Genomic DNA, 23,902 nt, shown 5'->3' on the forward strand with positions numbered 1-23,902 from the left:
CACATATATGGGCTTATGGGGGCCGTTCTTACTCAAACCACCACGCAGGCTTTGTTCTTTTGCCTGCCCTCTTCTTTCCCACAGCCTTCAAGACATGGCTCCATAAGTGAAGATGTTTCCTAGAGAGTACAGTTGTTTTAATAGTCATTCTAGAAAATCATTTGTATTGCTCTGTATTTTTCTCATGTTCAAATTTTAATTTTATGAGAATTGACCACATCATACATATACACTGAGAGGGATTATCAGTGCCTCCCATGATGCCATCCTACTAAGTGATGCACGTTAAGAGGAGATAAATGTGTTTCACATGTTTCTGAGGTCCACAGAGCACATCATTGTGTTTTAAGTATGCTACTTTTTCTTCCTTTTTAAAACTCGGTCGTGGTGGTGGGGTATCTGTGTGCATGCGGAGGCCAGAGAGCAGCTTCAGGTACCATTCCCCAGACTTGGTCCACCACTGTATTCCTAGATGGAGTGTGCTAGTGGTAAGGCTAGGCTGGCTGGCCAGGGAGCTCCAGGAATCTACTTGCCTATGCCTCCCCAGCCCCAGGATTAGAAGCAGGGGCCAGCATGCCAGCTTTGTATGTGCGTTCTGGAGTCACACTCAGGTCCTCTCGCTTTAGTGGCAGGGACCTTACCGACTGAGTTGTCTTCCAGCTCCTTTTTGAAATTAAGTACTTAATCTAAAAATAATGGGTTTTATTATTATCAATAATGTTATTTGCTTACATATGGGCCATTATATGTCATTCCAATTCATCCCCAGCTCCCATGTTCCTCTCCTGTCCTTCTGTCCCCCCTTGATGGTCTCCTCCCCCAAGCACCTCCTGTTTTCACAGCCAGTGCTGTCCCATTACCTTTTCCCCTCTCCCACCCCCTTCAAATCTTCCCTCCCTCTCATGGTCTCCTTCCTAGATTTATGACCTTCACAAACATGCACCCCTCACGGATTTAAATCTAGGTTCAACATATGAAAGGAAATGTAGTGTTTGTCTTTTTGAGTCTGGCTTGTATTGCTTAACAGAGTGATTTCCAGCTCCATCATTTTTCTGCAAATGTCATGATTTCATTTTTCTCTACCACTGAATAAAATTCAGCTGTGTATATGGACCATATTTTAATTATCTAGTCATCGGTTGGTGGGCAGTATCTTAGTTAGGGTTATTATTGCTGTGATAAAACACCATGACCATAAGCAGCTTGGGAAGAAAGGGTTTATTTGGCTTATACTTCCACATCACTTTTCATCATTGAAGGAAGTCAGGGCAAGAACTCAAAACAGGCTAGGAACCCGGAAGCACACACCATGGATGAATGCTGCTTGCTGGTTTACTCCTCATGCCAAGTTTGCTCAGTCAGCTTTCTTATACAGTACCCAGAATTACCACACCAGGAGTGGCACCCCTGCAGTGAGTGGGTCCTCCCACGTCAATCATCAATTGAGAGAATGTCCCGCAGGCTCGTCTACAGGCCCATCTGGTGGGGCACTTTCTTCACTGAGGTCGAGCTGTTGTGAACAGAGCAGCAGTGAACACGGTGAGCACTGGACTCACATACGGCCTCTTTCTCTCCCGTCTAGCCTTCCAGAATACTTTGTCGTGCCAAGTTCATTAGCAGACCAAGACCTGAAGATCTTTTCCCCTTCTTTTGTTGGAAGAAGGATGCCAGTAAGTGACCTCTGTGGGATGTCATTGATGCTAATGTCCACTGTTTGCATCCGGTTAAGTGAGGCTTCTGCCTGTCTCCTAGTTCTGGTGCTGGAGCCACTCCAATGGCAGTGCTCTTGTGCGAATGGCCCTCATCAAAGATGTGCTGCAACAGAGGAAGATCGACCAGAGGTGGGTGAGAAAGGGTTCTCAGTGTACTTGGTATCATAAACAAAGCACTAAATCCCCTACTGATGGGAATAGTTGGTATCACCACACATGCTATATAAGGATTACCATTTTGAAAAGAATGACTAGACTAAAACCATCTTTGTTTGATAAAACACTTGTCTTTAACGTACTTTCAAAGTACAGCGATTTCCACTCGAGACACTTCAGGGTAAATCAAACTTCTTTCAAGTTCATGGGTCTTATCTAGGTAAATGAAGTCAGAATAGTTCAGAAATGGTTTTAATGGGTTCACACAAACAAGTTGGGCAATGTCTGTTAAAGTCAGCAGTAGCCTCCTTGTCTGGCAGGAAGCTCCCCTCAGGTGTACTCACAGCCGCAGGCTCTCTCACAGTTGACCACAGTTCTCAACGCCCTGGGTCCTCCACTGCCGCCCTTGTTCCTTGTTGGCCCTGTGCCATCCACAGGCCTGTCCTGTTCTCTCTAAACATCTGGGGTCTAAGGCCCCTTCCTCCTGACCTGTGTTCCTGTCTACGAAAGGTCACTGAGGGCCGGGTGTGAGTAACTAACACATTAATATTATCTCTAGCTTGACGTCTTCCGTGTGGACATCTTCGAGGCCCTTGAAACTTTATATCTAAAACTGAACTCAAGGATATGGCCACCCCAGACTGATGCCTTCCTCCTCCTTTCCTTTCTCCCTGCGTGGCCCCTCAGGATTCTGACACTGTGTTTGAGACATCTTATGAACCCCCATATTGCCTCTCTACCCTCCCCCTAGTGTGTTATCAGTGCTGTCATTGTCTCTTTCTGGGTCGCATTTCATGGGCTCCAACACCTGAAAATTATCCAGTCCTTTCACTGTCCTGAGAGATGTTCAACAGGCCTCTTCCCTCCTGGGTCACTCTCTTCACGCTCCTCCATGAACACTGGGTACCCCACTGACTTGACCCTCAACCATCTCAGTTCTGAGGCACCTGATAAGGAGTTCAGACCTCACTGTTGGGCATTCTCTGGTTTTCCTTCATACTTTCCCATTTGATTTATATGTGATGGCAGTTCGACTACTGCCTGTCTTCCTCACTAGGCCCCATAAGGTGGCACCATTGTGTCATTAGCTAGGAAGTATAAATACTTGCGAATGTAAATGTTCTATCTTGAAATGGATGAACAGATATTAAATATTTTGTTTTTACTAGGATCTGCAATGCAATAACTAAAAGTCATCCACAGAGAAGTGATGTTTACAAGTCAGACTTGGATAAGACCTTGCCCAATATCCATGAAATACAAGCGGCATTTGTAAAACTTAAGCAACTGTGTGTAAATGGTAATAACATTTTTATTTTGTGCACATATATAATGAATGGGAATAAAGAATTATGTGGGAACTATCAGGGAAAGTGATGTTCCTTAACAATATAGTAGAGACATCTAAGGAGAGAGACAACCTCTAGAAAATGAAGTCTAAACCTCTTTTGGTTTTGTAGAGAAAAAAACAAACAAACCAACCTGCTAAATGTCCCCCAAGTCATGAAAGATGTAGCCCACCTTAAAGAAGCATGTGCTGTAGACAGAACTTCCTGAAACTTCAGTGCGCATGCTTAGATTAGTGCTTCAGCCCAGCATGTTGTCTGTGTAACTTAGCTCTACTAAAAGTAGATAAGTGGTTGCACTGCTCTGGGCAGGCTGTCTTATGAAAACATCTTTGGAGTGGGTCCTCTGGAGAGAAGCCCAGTGTTGCCTGAGCACGAGCACGGGGAGAAGGGCTCTGTGGCAGGTCGTGCATGGTGCGTCAGCATTGTTAGCAAGAGTGGGGCCCTGAATGGCTGCTGTGTGAACCCTGGGCAGGGCAGTGCTGGACTCCAGGCTCTGTGCACACAGAGGGGACACTGGCAGCTGTGAGGTGGAGAGGTGGGAGGGATGGGATCTGGAGCCCCAATGCTGTCGCTTTCTGGGGAGCCAGGAGTCACCGGCTCTCAGGACACTGTGAGCTGTGCTTGCCAGGATTTCCCCCACAAGGCCAGAAGGTAGAAGACAGGCCCTAGGGGAGTGTTTTCTTCTGCTTTCTTATAGAACTGTAACATGTCACCTTGGTACCGTGGCCATACCTGTGACCCCAGCATTTGAGAGGGTGAAGCAAGAGGGCCCGGAGTTTTGAGTCCAGTCTGGGCTTTGTGGCAAGACACTGTCTTAAAAATAGTCAAGAATCAGAACATGTCTTCCTAAGTGTTTGCTGAAGTACACATGTGTCCGCTTCCTCAAAGCTAATTGTTAAACACGCGTCGGACATTGTTTAGCTCTTGTGTTGACTCTGTAAGACTAAGCTTATGGAACTTAACGGCGTTTTAATGGTGTTATGTGTGTATTACAGAGCCTTTTGAAGAAACTGAAGAGAAATGGTTGTCTTCACTGGAAAATACTCGGTGGTTAGAATATGTCAGGTTTGTCGACTTTTTAACTTTTTATTTTGAAATAATTATAAGCTCACATGAAGTAAAAGATAGTACAGAGAGCCAAGTGCCCTTCACCTAGCATCCCTCAGGGTAACTTCTTATCTAACTGGAGTGCAGCATCCAAAACAGATAATCAACATTGCTATAATCTGTAGATCTCATTAGTACCTAGTATAGTTCCACCTTCTCCCCAATCTTCCCCTAATCCATGCCTTCTGACAACCACTGCTTGAACGTTATGTAAACCAGCCTCTTTTTAAAATTTTTAATGATTTATTTATTTATTTATTTATTTATTTATTTATATTTTATATGCATTGGAGTTTTGTCTGTGTGAGGGTGTCAGATCCTCTGGAACTGGAACTACAGACAGTTGTGAGCTTTCTTGTGGCTGCTGGGAATTGAACCCAGGTCCTCTGGAAGAGCCACCACTGCTCTTAACCACTGAGCCATCTCTCTAGCCCTCAGCCTCTTTTTTAAAATATACATTGATGAATTTCCCTGTTATTATTCTCTGTTAATACCAGAATCATTCCTGTTAATACCAGAGAAATTCATAAAAGTTGAAAGTATATGTATATATAGCAGATGATGAGTTTTGCTTGATTTTAAACACTTAAAATATACTTATAAAAAAAAAAACACTTTAAGTGATTTTAAACACTTAAAATATCCTGGTGGACAGGATGTCTCATCAGAGAAAGGCATGCATACATGGTAGAAGTTTGATATCTAACGGTGTTTTCCCTTTCCTTCCAGAGCCTTCCTTCAGCACTCAGCAGAGCTTGTGTACATTCTAGAAAGCCAGCGTCTCTCTGTAGTCCTGCAAGGTAATTACAGTAATCCTGAGAACACCACCGCAGCCCTGTTGGCACTTAGATAACGCAATTTGAGTCCATCTGAGCCGACTGCTCGTCCACAGCGCTGCTGTACCAGCAGACCCACTGCCAAGTGTGACTGTCCCGTCTCGCTGGCACACACACTGCTGGCAGAATAGAAGGGCAGGCTCTCCCACTTAGTAAACCCTTCCTCTTTGCTGGGAGGCGGGTCCATCCCTGACTGGACTGATACTTGATGCTAATTTGGGCAAGGCATCCTCTCTAATCTTGCTGTTTTTCTAATTTAGCTTAAATGCTTATTAACTCATACTAAATTGTGACCCTAAGAAAATAATTTGAGATCAAGAATTCAGAAGAAATAGCCAATAATTTTCTCCTCTTTTTTTTTTTAAATTAATTTTTTTCATTTATTTTACACCCCGACCGCAGTTGCCCATCCCTCCTCTTTAACAGTGAGTGTTCTCATCTTATTGGGATTGAGCCCCAGTTTCTCCGTGCACAAAAGGTTTTAGAAGTACTGAACCTGTTTCACTAAAACTTTCAACGTGTGACTTTTTAAACCATTAGTTGAGGTGTGATGCACATTGAGTATACTGATGACTTAGTAAATAGAGAACCTAGGGTTTTTGTTTGTGATTGTGATCACACACATGCAATGTCACCCATGTGGAGATCGGAGGACAACCTCAAGTGTTGGCCCTTGCCTTTCATCTTGGACAGTTCTCCTCTTGCTCATTGCTGTGTAAGCAGGAGAGCTAGCCTGCAGGCTTCTGGTCCTCCTGTCTCTGACTCGGCTCCAAGCAAGGGTGCTTAGGGATTCCAGATGCTTGTACTACTTTATTGGCTTTTACTTGGGTTCCAATGACCTAGGTTTCAATTACTTGGGTTCCAATGACCTGGGTTTCAATTACTTGGGTTCCAGTGACCTGGGTTTCAATTACTTGGGTTCCAGTGACCTGGGTTTCAATTACTTGGGTTCCAGTGACCTGAACTCACATCACCAGGTCTATACAGCAAGATATTTGCCCACTGAGCCATCTCCCCAGTCCCCAAGAGTCAAGTGTCAGCAAATTTTCATCACCCCAAAAGGTTTTTTTGTGTGTGTGGTGGGGAGATAGGAAGTTGAGACAGGGTCTTGATATGCAGTCCTGGCTGGCTTGGAACTTGCTGTGTAGACCAGGCTGGTCTTGAACTCGTAGAGATCTGCCTGTGTCTTAGCACCAACTCACTAGACTACTTTCTGTCTCTATTGATATGCCTTTTCTAGATAGTTCATGTAATTGGAATCACACAGTAGGTAGTCTTTTGTCTATGGCATCTTTCATTTACCACAGTGTTTATAAGGTTCATATATGTCATATGTATTTTTAAAAGTTGTATCCCATTGTTTGTAAATCAGTTTTTCTATTTACCTGTTGTTGAACATTAGGTTGTTCCCATATGGGGGCTGTCACAGAATGTGCTGCTGTGAATATTCACACAAATGTTTTGGAAGACATGATTTTTAAGTTGCTGGGAAAAGAGGACTTATTCAGTGTGACCACATCGGGAAGACAGACAAAGAGATCCAACGACCTCTCAAGTCCATCTGACTGGGTCCTAATGTGAGATTAGAGTTAAATAGAGGGCCAAGGATGTGCACATCTAAGCAGTCCTAGTTGAGGTGTGGTTCCATCCAGCACTGACCCATCACTGCTTGGGCTTCAGTCTCATCCTGTAAGGTGTCTGAAAAGTGTTAGAACTGTGTGAGGTCTCTTCCTGGGAATCGAGCTCACCCTCTGATAGCACCTTTCCTTTTCCTAGCTTAAGATTCCTAGGGAAATTCCCATTTCCTTGGGGTCCTTTGTTTCAGTGGTCTGATAGTCAGATCGAGAGACACACACGCATCTCTTTAGAATATCTTCATTTCTGCCGGAGTAGTTACAGTTGGACCACATTTTCTTTCTCAGCACAGATTAGGATGCTGATTCATCTACATCCTTACCAGCACCATTGTCTATCTTATGATCACTCAGGAGCAGGTGAAGTGGTAGTAATTCATTGTGGTTTTTGTTTACATTTCTCCAACACATTTCCTCTTTCTGTCGAGTTCTAAGACTTCTGTGTGTGTTCTGGGTACAAGCTCCTTTAATCCTACACGATTGGTATTTTCTCTTACTGTGTCCTGTCTGTCCATCTTTTTGTCTTTTGAAACACTAATTTAAAAGTTTTGAAGTATAACTTATCTATTTTTATAGATCATGTTTTTATATCATATTTAAGGACTATTTGTCTAACTCAAGGTCACAGGAACATTTCCCTGTGTTTTTGTTTTATAGAACTTTTATACATTTAACTCTTAGAATTTAGGTCTTTGATCTATTTTGAATGAATTTGTGTGTGTATGTGTGTGTGTGTGTGTATGTGTGTGTGTGAGAGAGAGACAGAGAGACAGAGAAGGTAAGAGGTTTAGATAGATAGATAGATAGATAGATAGATAGATAGATAGATAGATAGATAGGGTTAAGAGGCTGAATTATCTCTTTTGTGTGTAGATATTAAATAGCCCCAGTACCATTTACTGAAAAGACTTTCATTTCTCCATTAAATTGCTTTGGTGCTTTTATGAAAAATCACTTATAAATGCCAAAAGTTTATTTTCCTATTTTATTGCATTGAGCTTATGTCAATTCTTCACACTACTACCACAGTGTCTTGAATGCTGTAGTTCTTCAGTAAGCTTTAAAACTGAGACATTGAACTATACAGCTTGATCTTTGAAATTGTTCTGACTATTCTGGGTTATTTATATTTCTGTGTAATTTCTAGGGTTCAAAACAAAAAGGTCCACTGGAATGTTTATATGAGTATGTTGAATCCATGGATCAGTTAGGGAGAAAGCCATCTGTATGGAATCGGCCAAACTGTGAAGTGAATGTCTCCCCATTATTCTGGTCTTCCTTCATTTGTCAGCAGTGGTTACAGACTCTACAGTTTCAATGATGTATTAAATCTCTTGAGTGCATTTAAGGCATTCTTAGATGTTTCTGTGGTTAGTGTTTTCTTAACTTCATTTCCAGGCTTATTGTATACTTGTTATATATTGAGTTCTTGTGCTCTTACTCATTTATTCTAGTGGTTATTTTCTGGATTCCTTAACTTTTTTCTTGTGTTTGTATGGTGTAAGTATGTCCATGTCCATGTGTATTCATGTGTGTGGAGGCCAGAGATCAACATGAGATGTTATTTTCATTCACTCTCCACCTCATCTTTTGACATAGTATCTTTCATTGAACCTGGAGTTCTTAGATTTGGCTGGGCTGGTTAGCCAGTGAGCTTCAGGGATCCACCTCTTTCTACCTACCCAGCATTGGACTTATAGGCTTTCCATGTGGGTGCTGTGGATCTGAACTCAAGTCCTCATGCTTGCAAGACAAACATTTACCAACTGAGCCATCTACCCTTCATCCTTGGTCTTTAATATACAAGGGTTACACCAACTGAACCATCTACCCTTCATCCTTGGTCTTTAATATACAAGGGCTACACCAACTGAACCATCTACCCTTCATCCTTGGTCTTTGATATACATGGATTACACCAACTGAGCCATCTACCCTTCATCCTTGGTCTTTGATATACATGGATTACACCAACTGAACCATCTACTCTTCATCCTTGGTCTTTAATATACAGGGATTACACCAACTGAACCATCTACTCTTCATCCTTGGTCTTTAATATACAAGGGCTACACCAACTGAACCATCTACCCTTCATCCTTGGTCTTTAATATACAGGGATTACACCAACTGAACCATCTACCCTTCATCCTTGGTCTTTAATATACAAGGGCTACACCAACTGAACCATCTACCCTTCATCCTTGGTCTTTAATATACAAGGGTTACACCAACTGAACCATCTACCCGTCATCCTTGGTCTTTAATATACAGGGATTACACTGTTGACAACTACAGTTTTTAATCTTTTTGATGCTGTTTCTGTTTCTTTTTCTTGCCTAATTGTTTTGACTCAAGCCTCTTATACAGTGTGCTGTAGAAGTATTGAGAGCAGACATCCTTGTCTCATTCCTAATTTTAGGGAAAAAGCATTCAGTCTTTTACTATTAAGGAGGATATTAGTTGTAGGGGTTTGGGAGATACCTCTGATAAGGTTCCCATTGATTCCTAATTTGCTAAGAGTTTTTATTAGGAATAAATATAGAAGTATGTCAGATGCCTCCAGATGATAATATTATTGACTTTTATTTTATTAATATGCTGTCTTTACTTTGTCAAATGCTAAAGCAATCCTGCATTCCAGGGAATTATTCCTAAATTTTCATAGTAATTTGTTATATTAATATTTTATTAATGGCTATTACATCTAGAATTGCAAAGGCTATCAGTTAATAGTTTTTGTTTTTGTTTTTGTTTTTGTTTTTTTATCATTTTGCCTGGCTTTGATAGTAAGGTAATTCTAGACTCATTGAAAAGGACAATGGTTTAGTGGCAAGATGCACAACTGTGATATTAGCACTTGGCTATGCAGAGATAGGACCATTGGCACCCTTGGCTTCACTGCAAGTTTGAGGCCAGTATGGTACATTGAGACCTTGTCTTAAAAAGCAAAAATCTGAAGAGAAAAGGAAAATAGCTGTAAAGGACAGGAAGGACATGCTTGCCACCTTTTCATGTGATAGGGACAATTCCATTCCATTGCTCACTTCTGAGCCATTGCCATAGGAAGTAAGATGCCTGTGGAAATATTGTGTTTTATTTAATATCCTTGACCAAACAGTAGTAGACTGTATTCTAGAAAGCTGTTGTACCACAAATTATTGAGATGTAAGAAAAGTGAGCAATGAACTGCATTGGCAAATAGTGGCACCTGAAAGTCCATCCATAGTCAGTGCTTCAGTGAGTACTGACCTCTTCAATGTAATGCAATGAATTAGGATAAAGTAATGTAATTGGTTTTACTCACTGATAACTTGCTTTAATACTTCTTTTGGTTTATATAGATCTCCAATTAAAAATAGAACATGAATTATATAAAAATTACCATATATGAGAGCTGCTGGAATCCACTAAAATTCTCTTACATAGACTATCTTGAAGGCAATTTAAGTATATAATGTTGCATTATCTGGCTTACAGTCAGGATTTTTCTTGGTCATCATTTTCTTTCCATTTTATTACAGAGGAGGAGGGAAGAGACTTGAGTTGTCTGGTAGCTTCCCTTGTTCAAGTGATGATGGATCCATATTTCAGGACAATTACTGGATTTCAGAGTCTGATACAGAAGGAGTGGGTCATGGTAGGATATCAGTTCCTAGACAGATGCAACCACTTGAAGAGGTCAGAGAAAGAGGTAACCAGTCTTACTGCCTTACTAGACATTTTTTTTAAGTGTGTGTGTGTGTGTGTGTGTGTGTGTGTGTGTGTGTGTGTGAGAGAGAGAGAGAGAGAGAGAGAGAGAGAGAGAGAGAGAGAGAGAGAGAGAGAGTCAGAGTCCCAGGTGACTCAAGTTTCTTCCAGGTTGAGAAAAACTAACCAGTACAAACAACAAATGCTTTTAATCATTGAGTCCTCACTATAGAACCATCATAATATATTTTAAAAGACTAAATGAACAGAAAAATGAGAAACTATTGAAGGTTGCAGGACAGAAATGTCAAGTCTCAGAGAAAAGCAAACCCATCATAATAGCAGTGGATTTCTAAGCAGAAACCCTGAAGTCCAGGCAGGCCTAAAATGGTGTATTTTAAGTCCTGAAAGAAAGACAAAAACAAACCCAAAACTACAAAGCTAGGTTATTGTTACCAGCAAAATTATGCTTCATAATCAAAGAAATAAAGACCCTAAGAAATAAAGATCATAAGCTAAAATTCATTAAGCAGTCCCTGGAGAGTACTGAATAGATAGATTCCTCCACATAGAGGAAGAAGAGAAATGCACCAGGAAACAATAAGTCTCACTAGAAGATTTGATAAGCAGATGGAAAATAAATCAGGAATTACAGCAGATGACAGGCGTTAGTTCATAGTTTTGAATAGTAACACCAAACCTTAATGATTTTAAGTCACTACCTGAAAGAGGCAGACTGTCAAAAGTGTTGGATTGAAAAACAAGACCCAACTATTTGCTGCCTGCGATAAACATACCTCACTGGCAAAAATAAGATACAGCCCGAAAGTCAAAGGGTAGAAAAAGTTATTTCAAGCAAATGAAATCTTTAAGTAAGCAGCAGTAGCTATATTCACATCCAACAAAGCAGACTTCAGAATTAGTTAGAAAACGTAAGGTTATTCATTAGTAAAGGGAACAGTTCATCAGAATACTTAACAGTTATAAACATAGCTGCATCAGATGCTGGAAACATTCCTGGACATAAAGCGACCCCAATACAACAATTATCGATGGCATCAATACACCTTTGTTACAACATGAAAAAACAATGCCCCTGTGGGTTTGTGCGTTTGAACACTTGGTCCCCAGATGCGACAAGTTTTTTTGTTTGGTTGGCTTTTTATGGTACCTTTAGGAGGTAGATATTCTAGGGTAGGGCTTGAGGTTTATAACCTAAGACTACCTCTCGCCCTCCACTTAGTGGTCCATGGAACAAGACACTGCCAAGCTTCTGCTACCGAAGAGCCATCCACCCCATGGCATCTTCCCCACCATAATGGATTTTATCCCTTCAAACCGCCACCCAAAATAAATCTCCCATGGGTTGCTTCTTATATTTGGTTATAGCAATGAGAAAACTAAGTAACAGAAATTTGGTAGCAGGAAGTGGAGCCATTGCTGGCATGAACCTGACAGTTTATAGGCCATTGGAACTGGTGTTCTGAAGGAACTTTGGAGGTTCTTTAGAACTCTCTAAACACAGTGTCATGGGCCATTCTGGTGGAAAGACAAGGAAAGTGTAGAAACATGGAGAGTGAAGACATGCTCAGAGGGTTTCTAAAGGGAACTAGGACTAGAAGCCATTCATGTACTAGTCTGTCAGTCTAGCTGTGCTCTGCTCAGGCCCGGAAACCGTGAATAAGGCAGAACTCAAGAGTCATGGGCTAATTGGTTTGGCAGAGGAGATCCATACAGCGGACTATTCATGCTGCAGACTGGTCATTGTTGTTCACTTTGCTTACCCAGATTTGCAGTGAGAGAGGCCGAAAGTGGAGCAGGAAGATATTAAAAGTGCACTTCTGGCAAGGGGAGGAGTGTGGATCTAGTTAAAGCTGTGCACAGAAATGGGCAACTCGATGAGGAAAAGGGCTTGAACCAGATTAAAGTAGGTGAGAGGGTCACTGCAGAATGGCTGCCATTCTTAAAACGATTAAGGTCGTGAAGGGGAAACCTTGAACTTTAAAAAACAGTAAGAAAGGTGCTTTTGGGGGAAGGGCCTCACCTAATGCAAATTCACTCCAAAGGACAGAGCGAATGGCAGCCAGCAAAGTGCTTTCCTAGGTTCAGTGGCCAAGTACTCAAAAGTGTGACCAAAATACCTGACTTACAGCTCTGCTCAAAGGGACTCAAACTACACCTTGAGCTGTTAGTGAACTTGGCATTGCCCACGTGGAATGCAGGAGTGGAGGTGAGCTATTACATGGCAGTTTGTACCAATTGTTTGATAAAGCCATTAGATTTCCTGTGTGGACACCCAGGTGTGCTGCTCCTGAAGCTGTGAGGGTGAAACCTAAGTTGCAGTGGGGACCCGAAGATATTGGAGATGCCAACAAGCTACAGGAACTGGCCCAAGGGAGAGGCCATGTGTGTCAGAGGGACCAGAATTGGAGGCAGGGCTATAAACTCCCCTCTGAGCACAGGTGACCCAGCCAGGTGGAGAGCCGCGGGTGTGGTGTTTGCCCTGCTGGTTTTCAACCGTGCTTTGGTATTTTTGTTTTGTTTTTTGCTTTGTTCCATTCCTGTCTTTTGAATGGGAATGTTTACTCTATACCAGTCTATGTTGGAGGTAACTTACTCTTTAATTTCGTATGGGCTCACCAGTACAAGTTTACTGAGTCTCAGAAGAGACTGAGCTTTAAATTTCTGAATAATATTAAAGCTGTGAGACGAGGGGCCTTAGGAAGCTGGACTAAATACATTCTGCACTGAGCTGGCCATGAACCTATGGGGACCATTGGCAGTGTGGTGCTTTGAATGTGAATGTTTCCCATAGGCTCATATATGTGGACACTTGGTCCAGCTGTATAGCTGTTTTGGGAGGCTTTAGGATCTTTAGGTGGAGCCTCCCTATAGGAAGTGACTTGCCAGTGCTGGGCTCTGTGAGTCATAGCCTGGCACCACTTCCTATCTGTTCCCTGCTTCCTGATCCAAGTACATGTGAGCTAGCAGCTGCCACAGCTGCCACAACTTATCTGCTACCACGCTTTCTCCACTGTGGACTGGACTCCTCCAATTCATAGTCGCTCAGAAGATTAAAAACAAAACCAGCAGAATTGAACTGCATTACAGAGCAAATATATTTAATAGACATCTACAGGGTATTCTACCTAACAGCTGCAGGATACACGTTTTTCTCAGCAGCCCATGGAACTTTTTCCAAAATAGATCCTACTTTAGGACATAGCCTTCTTAACAAATGAAAAAAAAGTAGAAGCAGCAATGCCAGCGGTACCGAGCTACCTAACTTCAGATCATACTGTAGAGCAAAGGTAACGGAGCCAGCGCTGGGCTGGCGCAAAAGGACGTGCAGACCAATAGGGAAGAAAGAGTCGCAAGAGAGAAGTCCACGCAATGGCAGCTTCGTACTAAAGACATACATGGGAGAAAAGACAGTCTCTTTAATAAGTGGTTGCCAGGAAAACCAGATTATCCACATTTAGAAGACTGGAACTTGATTCCTTCCTCTGCCTGTAAAAAAAATCAATTCAAAATGAATCAAAGACCTCATAATATGGGACTAGAGGAAAGCAGACAGGAAGTTCAAGCATAGGCAAACAGTGCTGTGTGGATGAGGGGTAGAGGTAGCTCTTATGCAGAGCTGGCAGGAACATAAATTAGTGGAGCCCTCAGAGTCAGTATGGAGGTTTGTCTTAGTTAGGGTTTTCTATTGCTGTGAAGAGGTACCATGACCACAGCAACTCTTATAAATGAAAAGATTTAATTGGGGTGGCTCACTTAAAGTTTCAGAGGTTCAGTCCATTATCATCATGATGGGGAGCATGGCAGCGTGCGGGCAGACTGGTGCTGGAGCTGAGAGTGCTGCATCTTGGAGGCTACAGGAAGCTGACTGGCACACTGGGCAGTATCTTGAGCATAGGAAACCTCAAAGCCCACCCCCACAGTGACACACTTCCTCCAGCAAGGCCACACCCACTCCAACAGAGCCGCACCTCCTAGGAGAGCCACTCCCTACGAGATTTTGGGGCCCAACTCCATTCAAACTACCACAAGGTTCCTAAAAATCTAAAATAAACTCTCTTATGACCCAGCTGTGCCACTCCTTGCCAGGAGGGTCAAAGGTCACATACAAAAGAGATACTGCCCATGTTCACTATGAAGTCAGCTTAGGTGCCCATCATCCCAACTAAATGGTAAGAAAAATCCAGTGTATGTCTACAAGACATAGTACTGTACCATAAAGAGGGAGGGACTGTGGGGCAACTGGAGGTCATGATGGGATAACATGTTTTCTTTATGTGAGGAGAAGAACCACCAGGGAATAGGGGGTATAAGTGTAAGAAGGCAGATGGTAACAATCACCATATACATGTATGGAAATGCCATTATGCAATCCCCCTGTTGTATAGAATTAAATGCTAAGAGTGTCCTAGCTGACTAAAATCATCTTTGGAGTTTTCACATTCCTGAACATAGGCTGAACCCAGATTTTGAGAGGAACATCTTTGTAAGACCTGTGTGCCTCTCCCTGGGCTCCCTGTTCAGCCTCAGAAGGCCCTGCAATACTTCTGAGGCCAGGCAGCCAGGTTGGCTCGTCCAGTGTTGGTTCAGAAAGCACCATTGACTAGTGGCAGTGCATGCCAATGAGCGGCCAGCAGGGGCACTCCATCTGGGGCTGATGCCAGTTTCATGAACTTGCTGGTCAACCGGAAGTTACAAGGTTTGGCTGACGGTTTTGTGTTGCTCTGTAGACCCACTTGCAGGATGTTTCAACATGATGTTTGCTTCTCCACATTCGTACAGGGCAGCATACTCATTTGCTGCTATTACTACACTTGCTGATCAAGAAGAGTTACTTTTTTGTTTTGTTTTATTTTTTGAAACAGTGTTTCTCTGTGTAGCCCTGGCTGTCCTGGAATTCCCTTTGTAGACCAGGCTGTCCTCAAACTCAGAGATCCACCTGCCTCTGCCTCCTGAGTGCTGGGATTAAGGATGTGTGCCACTACCTCCCAGCGCTTTTTTTTTTTTTTTTTTTTTTTTTAGTTAAATGTATGTCTTGACATAGACAGGTCTAATCTGTTCACATGGCCTCAGCTCAGCCCAGCCGAGTGTTTGAGGGTTAGATGTTTTCTTGTTATCCTCTTCAGTTCCAATAATAAATCTAGGAATACATGTGCCAACCAGCAGGAAGCATCAGATAACCTCTTTGTCTGTCCTTGTTTGCCAGTCTCCTTTATTCTTGCTGTTCTTGGACACCACGTGGCAGCTGTTAGAGCAGTATCCTGCAGCCTTCGAATTCTCCGAGACATACTTAACAGTGCTGTGTGATAGTACCCGGATATCACTGTTCGGCACCTTCCTGTTCAATTCTCCTCATCAGCGGGTGAAGCAAAGCACTGTAAGTGACATGCTACTATTTGTATGTATGTGCATGTGCATTTTGTGTGTAGTATGTAGGTATGCCTGTCCTCAGGTGTGTGCAGGTGTATGTGAATGTGAAGGCCTGAAGTTGACGACTAGTGCCTTCTTCAGTGCTTTCCACTCTGTTTTCTTGAGGAAAGTCTGTTACAGAACCTGGAGCTGCCGGTTCTGGCTTTTCCAGCTAGCCAACTTGGCCCAGGAGTTGTGCGTGTCTCCTGAGTTTTGGGATCACAGGTTGCCGCCATACCTGCCCTGCTTTTCCATTGGTTCTTGGGATCCAAACTCTGGCTCTAAGCTTGCACAGCCAGTGCTTTATGCCATCTCTCCAGTGTCTCCCCTGCCCCCCTTTTTACAACTTTGAAATATAATTGAAGTACAGTTAACTGCATGTTTAAAATATGCGACTTAAAATTAACCTTTCAGCCGGGCGTGGTGGCGCACGCCTTTAATCCCAGCACTCGGGAGGCAGAGCCAGGCGGATCTTTGTGAGTTCGAGGCCAGCCTGGGCTACCAAGTGAGCTCCAGGAAAGGCGCAAAGCTACACAGAGAAACCCTGTCTCGAAAAAACCAAAAAAAAAAAAAAAAAAAAAAAAAAAGAAGAAAAAAAAAAAAAATTAACCTTTCAGAATAATTTCAGAATGCATTAAGAAATCTAATTTTATTTTCATTTTGTATTCCTGTGTAAATTGCTTATAAATAAATATGTCTAAGGACATCGATTACTTTAACCACCACTAAATAAACTTTTGGATATTTTTGGTGGAGCATCAAACACGTGGCCTTGTGCATGCTACTGAGTTACAGCCCTAGCTCAACACATCCCCTCTGCCATCTTTTATTTTTCTTCCAATTTTGAGACGATGCCAGGTGCTTAGACGGGCCTTGACCTGGCAATCCCTAAGTCTCAGCTTCCTGCATGCTGGGCTCACAGTACTGAGCCGGCCGGCCGCCTCTCTTGTGCTTTTCCGTTACTCCTTGTACATCTGAGTTGTTGATCAATAACTGAAGACATTTATTTCCTGATAAGTCAGTAGAATAAAAGTTGTATTTCAACTGTTTCTTAAGGAGTCGTGGAACAGGAAGTTTAGACACAAAGGTAGACGGAAGTTCTCTGCAGACACTATTACCATGTATACTCTCAGAGTCCCTCATGTCACCTGGCAGCCATTGTGGATGGGATTGCTTCTGTGGTGACAGTCGGTAGAGCTGGAGGAAGACGACTGAGGACTAAGAGTAGACAGCAGTGCTTGTGACCAGCCCCTCCCCACCACTGGTGTGCGCCTTCTTGCTTTGCCTCCCCCATGGGAACCCACAGTGGGAAGAGCCCAGCAATGCTGTGGTGACTGAGGAGGGAAGCCAGAGGGGAGCCTCTGTAGGCTTGAGGGATCACCCACCCTGGCCTTCAGCTTCAGTTCTGAGCCCCAGTCTAGGTAATGTGGCCTCAGAGCATGAATTCTTAATTCTGTCCCAGTCTAGAAAATGCAAGGCCCGTGGTTCTCTTAGAAATAGGCTTGTAAACCAGCCCCATATCTGCTAAGTGGTTCCATCATGTAACAGTAGTGCCTTTGGCAATGGCGTACTAACCAGCAGTAAAAAACAGTGACCGCATAAAACTTGCAGGCAAATGGATGGAACTAGAAAAAATCATTCTGAGTGAGGTAACCCAGACCCAGAAAGCAAAACATGGTATGTACTCACTTATAAGTGGATACTGGCTGTAAAATAAAGGACAACCAGGCTACAGTCCACAGCCCCAGAGAGGCTAGGTAACAAGGAGGGCCCAAGGGAGGGAATGCTTGGATCTCCCTGAGAAGGGGAAAGAGAAGCAATCTCCTGGGTAGACTGGGGGTAGGAGGTAGGGGAATGGGGGAATGGGAACATGAGGGATGGGGTTGGGCGGGTTGAGGGTGGGATGGAGGGGGAGAAAAATGAAAAAGATGTTTTGATAGGAAGGCTGTTTGGGGGTTAGGGAGAAACCTGGTACCAGGGAAATTCCCAGGAACCCACAAGGATGACCCCAACTAAGACTCCTAGCAATAGTGAAGAGGGTGCCTGAACTGGCCTCCTGTAATCAAATTAGTGAGTACCCTAATTGTCATCAGAGAGCCTTCATCCAGTAACTGATGGAAGCAGATGCAGAGATCCACAGCCAAACCCTGGGCTGAGCTCCGGAGTCCAGCTGAAGAGAGGGAGGAGGGATTGTACAAGCAAGCGGGGGTCAAGATCATGATGGAGGAACCGACAGAGACAGCTGACCTGAGCTCGTGGACTCTGGAGCATCAGCTAGGGAGCCTGTATGGGACTGACCTAGGCCCTCTGCATGTGTGTGACACTTGTGTAGCTTGGGCTCCTAGCAGTGGGATCAGGACCTGTCCCTGGCACTTGAGCTGGCTTTTGGGAACCTATTCCCCATGCAGGGATGCCTTACCCAGCCTTGATCCAGGGGAGGAGCTTGGTCCTACCTCAATTGATGTGCCATGCATTGTTTACTCCCATGGGAGACCTGCCCCTTTCCGAATGGAGATGGAGGAGGAGTGGATAGGGAGGGAGTAGATGGGAGGTGGGGAGAGGGAATGGGAGGAGAGAAGGGGGGGGAAACTATGGTCAGTATATAAAATAAATGAAAAAATTTAATTAAAAACAAAAAAAGTGGTGCCTTTGGTCTCGTTGTGTATAGTGACATTACCAACTGTGACACATGCATGTGTCTAGGTATGAGAGGCAAAAAACACTAGTCAGGCTGTTTTGGGCTGGGAGTGAGGAGCATCCTAGAGAAGAATACCAGACCTTGATTGATTAGGGAGAAACCAGTGTCGGAGCCCATTTTTAGGTTTCCTATTGGCTTTACCCAGCAGGTCCGCATAGAGGCTGATTGGACCACAGGCCTGAGTGCAGGTGTCTGAGGTGGTCTGCACTTGGCTGTGCTGGGGGGAGGTCTTTTGCTCCACCCCTTGGCATTCCTTTAAATACCCTAGGTCAGAGACAGCTGAGGCCCGATGGATTAGGATCCAGGCCCTCTCAAGGCTATCCTGTATTTTATATCTTTTTCTCTCCCTTCTATTCTTCTAATTTTTCCTGCTGCTTCTACTCAAGTACTCTGGGGAAATGTGGGGTTGAGGCCCCCCCCTCCCGCAGACCAGTATCAAGAGGAGAGGAGGCAGGCCTTGTCTCACATGAGAGTCCTCAACGCAGAGGCAGCAAGATTGCTCAGCATTGCTGCTTGGGGACTCAGGACTCAAGAGAAACTCACGTTTCTGTGTTAGACAGTGTTTTACATTGATCAGTTCGAGAAGGAAATTTTGTGTGATTTATTCTCTGTTTTTCTACAGAGATTTAACAGTTCCTAATGTAAAACTGAAGCCCAGAGGCTCCCAAGGAGTAAAATAAATGGCTTCCCAGTTATACAGCTGTAATTGTACCCCCTTAGGATTTGAGTGCTTGCCTTACTGGGAACTCACCCTTTCTGGGCTTTTCTTGCCTCCCTCAGCCATTTCCACCTGCCCCCTTCACTGACTCGGGCACAGGTCTGTCTACTGTGCGCGCGCGCGCGCGCGCGTGCGCGCGCGCGCGCACACACAGCTTAACCATTTCTCAATGATTACAAGCTTCCCCTGCCTGTAATGCAGTTATATAACCTGATTGCTCTACCTTTTTTTTGGAACATTTCTACTTTGCCTTTTTTCTAATTTCAAACAAATTCCTAGCCTTTTAAAATAGAAAGTTTGTAAAAGATTCCAAGTTACCAAATAGACAATAAGAGCCAGTCATACTTCTCCCCACGTTTTCTTCCGGGGAGCTGGCTTGTAGGAACTTGCTGTTACGACACTCAGATGAAGGTCCTTGTTCTGCGTCACTAGGATGACTGCTTAGTTTTCAGGAGGCCGGGGGTCACCTGCCAGAGGAGCCCATCTCTGTGCTGTGCTAGGACATGCTGTCACACACTTGTTGGGTTGTTCCCTGTGCTGCTGTGGGGACCTCGGTCACTCTGTTTCTAAGCCTAAAGTAGGGATGTCAGCAGCAGTCTAAGGTTTGCACAGCCAGTTTAGCGATAACGTTTTTTCTCAGGTAGCACTTTCATTGCCCAGAGTGCAAAGCTTCCTTGGTCCAAAGGCTGGGAACTTGATGAACGGGCAGCGTGCTTCTCTCGCTTACATCCATCATCATTTTCAGGGTAGAGTTGTTGCTCCCACGAGGGCTGAGTGCTCCAGTGACAAAGCCTCCTGAGGGTAGAGGCGCGAGAATCTTCTCACACGTGTGCTTTGCTTTTCAGGAGTTTGCTATCAGCAAAAACATCCAGCTGGGCGATGAAAAGGGCTTGAGATTCCCCTCGGTCTGGGACTGGGCTCTGCAGTTCACAGCAAAGGACCGGGCCCTTTTCCACAACCCCTTCTACATTGGCAAGAGCACTCCGTGTCTACAGAATGGCTCCAGGAAGTCTCTTAAGCGCTCTAAGGTAAACTGCAGACAGCAGCCCATTAGCAGTGGAGACCTCATGCCCACGCTGGTGCAGTACCACGTGGCTTTAGACGTGGTGTCTTTACAAGTGCTAGAAACAGGCCCTTTGCCAGGAGACAGCTAGTGCCGATTTTGCGAGGCCTTCCCGTTTTAACCGATGTGATAATAGCTTGACTTTTTTATAGTCAGCCTAAGAGATGGCAGACGGCAGATCTGAGCCTGACTTTTTGCTAGCCTGCCCATTATTTCTAGAAATGGGCTAGTATGGATTCTGTTCCTACCTCCACAGTCTCATGAGCATGCACTAAAGCAAACGGTGCTTGCTTTCCTTCTACTCTCCTGACATGGTAATAACCTTGGAGAGTTGATCCAAAAAGCTAGTTCCAGAGAAGACCAGCATAAGCCCCACAGAGAAAGGAGGACCATGCCCTTCAAGGCGGAACCCCTCCTGACATCTGTCAATCCTAGCTGGTTACATTGCACCACTAGTCCTTTGGAAAAGTGGGTGTTCCAGTAGAGTAATGCCAAGATCTGTCTTCTGTGCAGAAAAGTTACAGCTCCACACTGAGAGGAATGCCGTCATGCTTAAAGAATGGAGTCATCAGTGACCAAGAATCGCTTCCCAGGAGAAACTCACTAATCCTGAAACTGAAGCCAGACGCCCTTCAGCACACCGACAGCCAGAACAGTGGAGTGGAACAGTATTTTAAAGAGTGGTTTTCCAGGCCAGCCAACCTACATGGCATCATCCTCCCACGTCTCTGCAGTACACACATAAAGCTGTGGAAACTGTGCTACTTCCGCTGGGTGCCTGAGGCACAGATCAACCTTGGGGGCTCCATCATGGCCTTCCACAAGCTCTCTCTCCTGGCTGATGAGGTGGACATGCTAGGCAGGATGCTGAGGCAGCATCGGAGTGGCCCTCTGGAAGCTTGCTATGCAGAGTTGGACCAGAGCAGAATGTACTTCAGAGCCACAGGTCCCCATGACACCCTGGGGACACCGGAGTTCCTCTCCTCTTCATTTCCATTTTCTCCTGTAGGAAATCTATGTAGACGTAGCATCTTAGGGACACCATTAAGCAAATTTTTAAGTGGGGCCAAAATATGGTTATCTACTGAGACGCTAGCGAATGAAGACTAAACCGAGGTATTTTCTGAACATACTGCAAGAAGCTGTACATTTTCCCTTTGAACTGAAGTTGCTAATCTAGGTGTTTAAAACATCGTTTTATATGTAAGAAGTTTGCACTAATATTTAAAATGCGCTTAATCATGCTGCCTTCAGGTATTCTAAGGGCAGTGTGACCTCTGGGTTTGTCCTCTGTCCTTTGGGTCTGGCCCATTTGGGTCACTTGCAGCAGACACTGCCCACCGTCACACCTGTGAGCACAGTAGGTTTCTCTGTATTTGAATTTCGTCAACGTCTGTTTTCCTACCACCTTTTAAAGGTTATCTGATAGTCGGATTACAGCCCAAAGAAGGTGGATAGGGAAGTCATAAATTAGTTTTTAATGCATTTCCGGTCAACTGATAAAACTCCCAGCAGGCCTCAATTGGCATCCGTATATGTTTCTCTCATTGAACTTAGCTAATGGGGGTTTGTGTTCCGGGTAAGACTTTATTATTTTAGTTCACCTCATTTAGGACCTTAGATCACTGTGTTCCAAAATCACAAATTTGCTTTAATTCCATACAACTAAGTTTTAAAAAATGCACTGTAACTTTAAAGCATTCACTGTAGCTAATTAAACCCAGAAGTGCCTTTGACATTAAGAATAACAAAGAAGCTAGAAAAACAGAGGGAAGTATAGTCCCACTGTTTAAAGTTAGGGCATTTAGACCCCACTGTGTATAGGGAATAGCTTCTTGCCAACAAGCCTCACCAATAGCCAGTAGTTTTCAGAGCCACAGTTTTGTCCCTCAGGAAGTCACCCTGCAGTCTCTGGGGTACAACCCTTAAAGGCTCTTTAGGCAGCAGGTGCACAGCTCCAGCTGTGGCTAAGGGTGCCCAGTCCATGGACAGGAGCATGCCACACTCTCACCAGGGGCTGCTGGGAGTGCTCTGGTCTTCCATGATCACGTCGGCTGACATGCTGACACAGGCCAGCATTCCTCCTTAGAAATAACTGCTGGGGGTCACGAGATGGACACATGCACAGACTAGAAGACTTCCCCAACTACTGCCATTTTAATACAGAGATGCTCCCCTTCTGGCTTTGGGGGGCAATGCCAAGAGGCTGAGAAGCCCTTGTTCCAAACCATGCTAAGAACCTGGCCAGTTTTACAGGACCAAGTTCAGAAGCTCCCAAGTGTTGATGTGTGGAGGGCTTCTTTTCCCCGTTTAAAGGTGACTATTTCCTAATGGACAATGGTCTTAAATCACCACCTTAGATTTCAAACTACTTTATAGTAAAGTGCTGATTTATTTGGTTTTCTAAAACAGAATTTCTCAAGATAGGTTGGCCTGTGTATGTGCTGCTTAGCCAGTTCTACTTTTTTAACCTTTTCTGATAATGTTTAATAATGTCTGCATTTAACAGAGCACATGTTCTTACAAGACGGCTTAATGAGTTCTGCTCTTAGGGCCGAACCTAAGGTTTCCACCCATCTGCTGTCGACTTCTGGAAATAGCATTATCAGCAGTGAGGATGCCCCAGTCCCTGGCTGCAGAGCAGCCCTGGGCCTGAGACATGACCACACCACCACTGGAGCCTGATAGTAATTCCCCCATTTTCATTAAGCTGCTTTGCTACTTCTGTAAATTGTTCTCAATTGATTTGGGGGTTGACAATTTATTTCTTTGTAATTTTCATCCCTCACATTTACTTCAACTCCTTTGAGAACTTAGTTTTTGTTAACTTACAAAGAGGTCAGGTACTAGTAACACTACTTTATGATGGAAATCGCATATTTTTGTATTATAATCAACTGTAAATGTTTTTATATTTCCACTGGGTGGTTGTTATATCATGATTACTGTGCCACGGCTTATTGTGCGTCAATATTTGTAAAAACAGCTCCCAAGTCCTCATGTGGCCTGCGGGGCAGCTGCTTGGCACCTGCTTGGCAATGACACTGTGGTGGCCGACGAGGTAAGCACGGCTGCACGCAGCGTACCAAAGAGCTCGGTGCCACTGTCTCGGAGGCCCTGTGGGCAGAGCCTGTGCTGCTGGTGCCCTGCAAAGGCCAGTGACACTGGACATTCTAGCACTAATCCTAGAGGTGGAGTGTCTTACTCTTGTTTTATGATGGGAACCAATTCCAAAACCAAAAATGCCTAACTCTATTTAAGGAAAGGACATTAATTTGTACTGACGGGAGATAAAAACGGCTCAACTCATTTTTCAACAAGATCTTCTTGCTGTAGCAGTAACCTCAAGCACTTAAAACTTGGTGTTGAGACAAAACTAAAACCTTTGTGCCTAAACACACTGATGAGCTGAAGCAGGATGAGCAGGTTGCCCAGATACTGCTCAACAGAAAGGATGTAAAGGGAATTCTGACTGCTCAATAAAATTTCCACTGAGACTGTAGTCGTCA

The 23,902-nt window shown here is 44.0% G+C and overlaps 1 protein-coding gene across 2 annotated transcripts in view; it reads left to right on the top strand.

Moving 5' to 3' along the window:
* Positions 1 to 23,895, top strand: part of Mtmr10 (myotubularin related protein 10) — a 55,099-nt gene extending 31,204 nt beyond the window's left edge. For both annotated transcript variants that reach the window (XM_006975839.4, XM_076544237.1), the window contains 9 exons: positions 1,583 to 1,670; positions 1,753 to 1,841; positions 3,038 to 3,168; positions 4,213 to 4,282; positions 5,054 to 5,124; positions 10,319 to 10,488; positions 15,712 to 15,882; positions 20,176 to 20,358; positions 20,907 to 23,895. In XM_006975839.4, coding sequence (XP_006975901.2) covers positions 1,583 to 1,670; positions 1,753 to 1,841; positions 3,038 to 3,168; positions 4,213 to 4,282; positions 5,054 to 5,124; positions 10,319 to 10,488; positions 15,712 to 15,882; positions 20,176 to 20,358; positions 20,907 to 21,503 — 1,570 coding nt within the window. In that variant the 3' untranslated portion in view covers positions 21,504 to 23,895. The remainder of the gene's footprint in view (positions 1 to 1,582; positions 1,671 to 1,752; positions 1,842 to 3,037; positions 3,169 to 4,212; positions 4,283 to 5,053; positions 5,125 to 10,318; positions 10,489 to 15,711; positions 15,883 to 20,175; positions 20,359 to 20,906) is intronic.
* Positions 23,896 to 23,902: the final 7 nt, after the last annotated feature.

Source organism: Peromyscus maniculatus, chromosome 1 (genome assembly GCF_049852395.1).
Source record: "Peromyscus maniculatus bairdii isolate BWxNUB_F1_BW_parent chromosome 1, HU_Pman_BW_mat_3.1, whole genome shotgun sequence".
Taxonomy (NCBI): domain Eukaryota; kingdom Metazoa; phylum Chordata; class Mammalia; order Rodentia; family Cricetidae; genus Peromyscus; species Peromyscus maniculatus.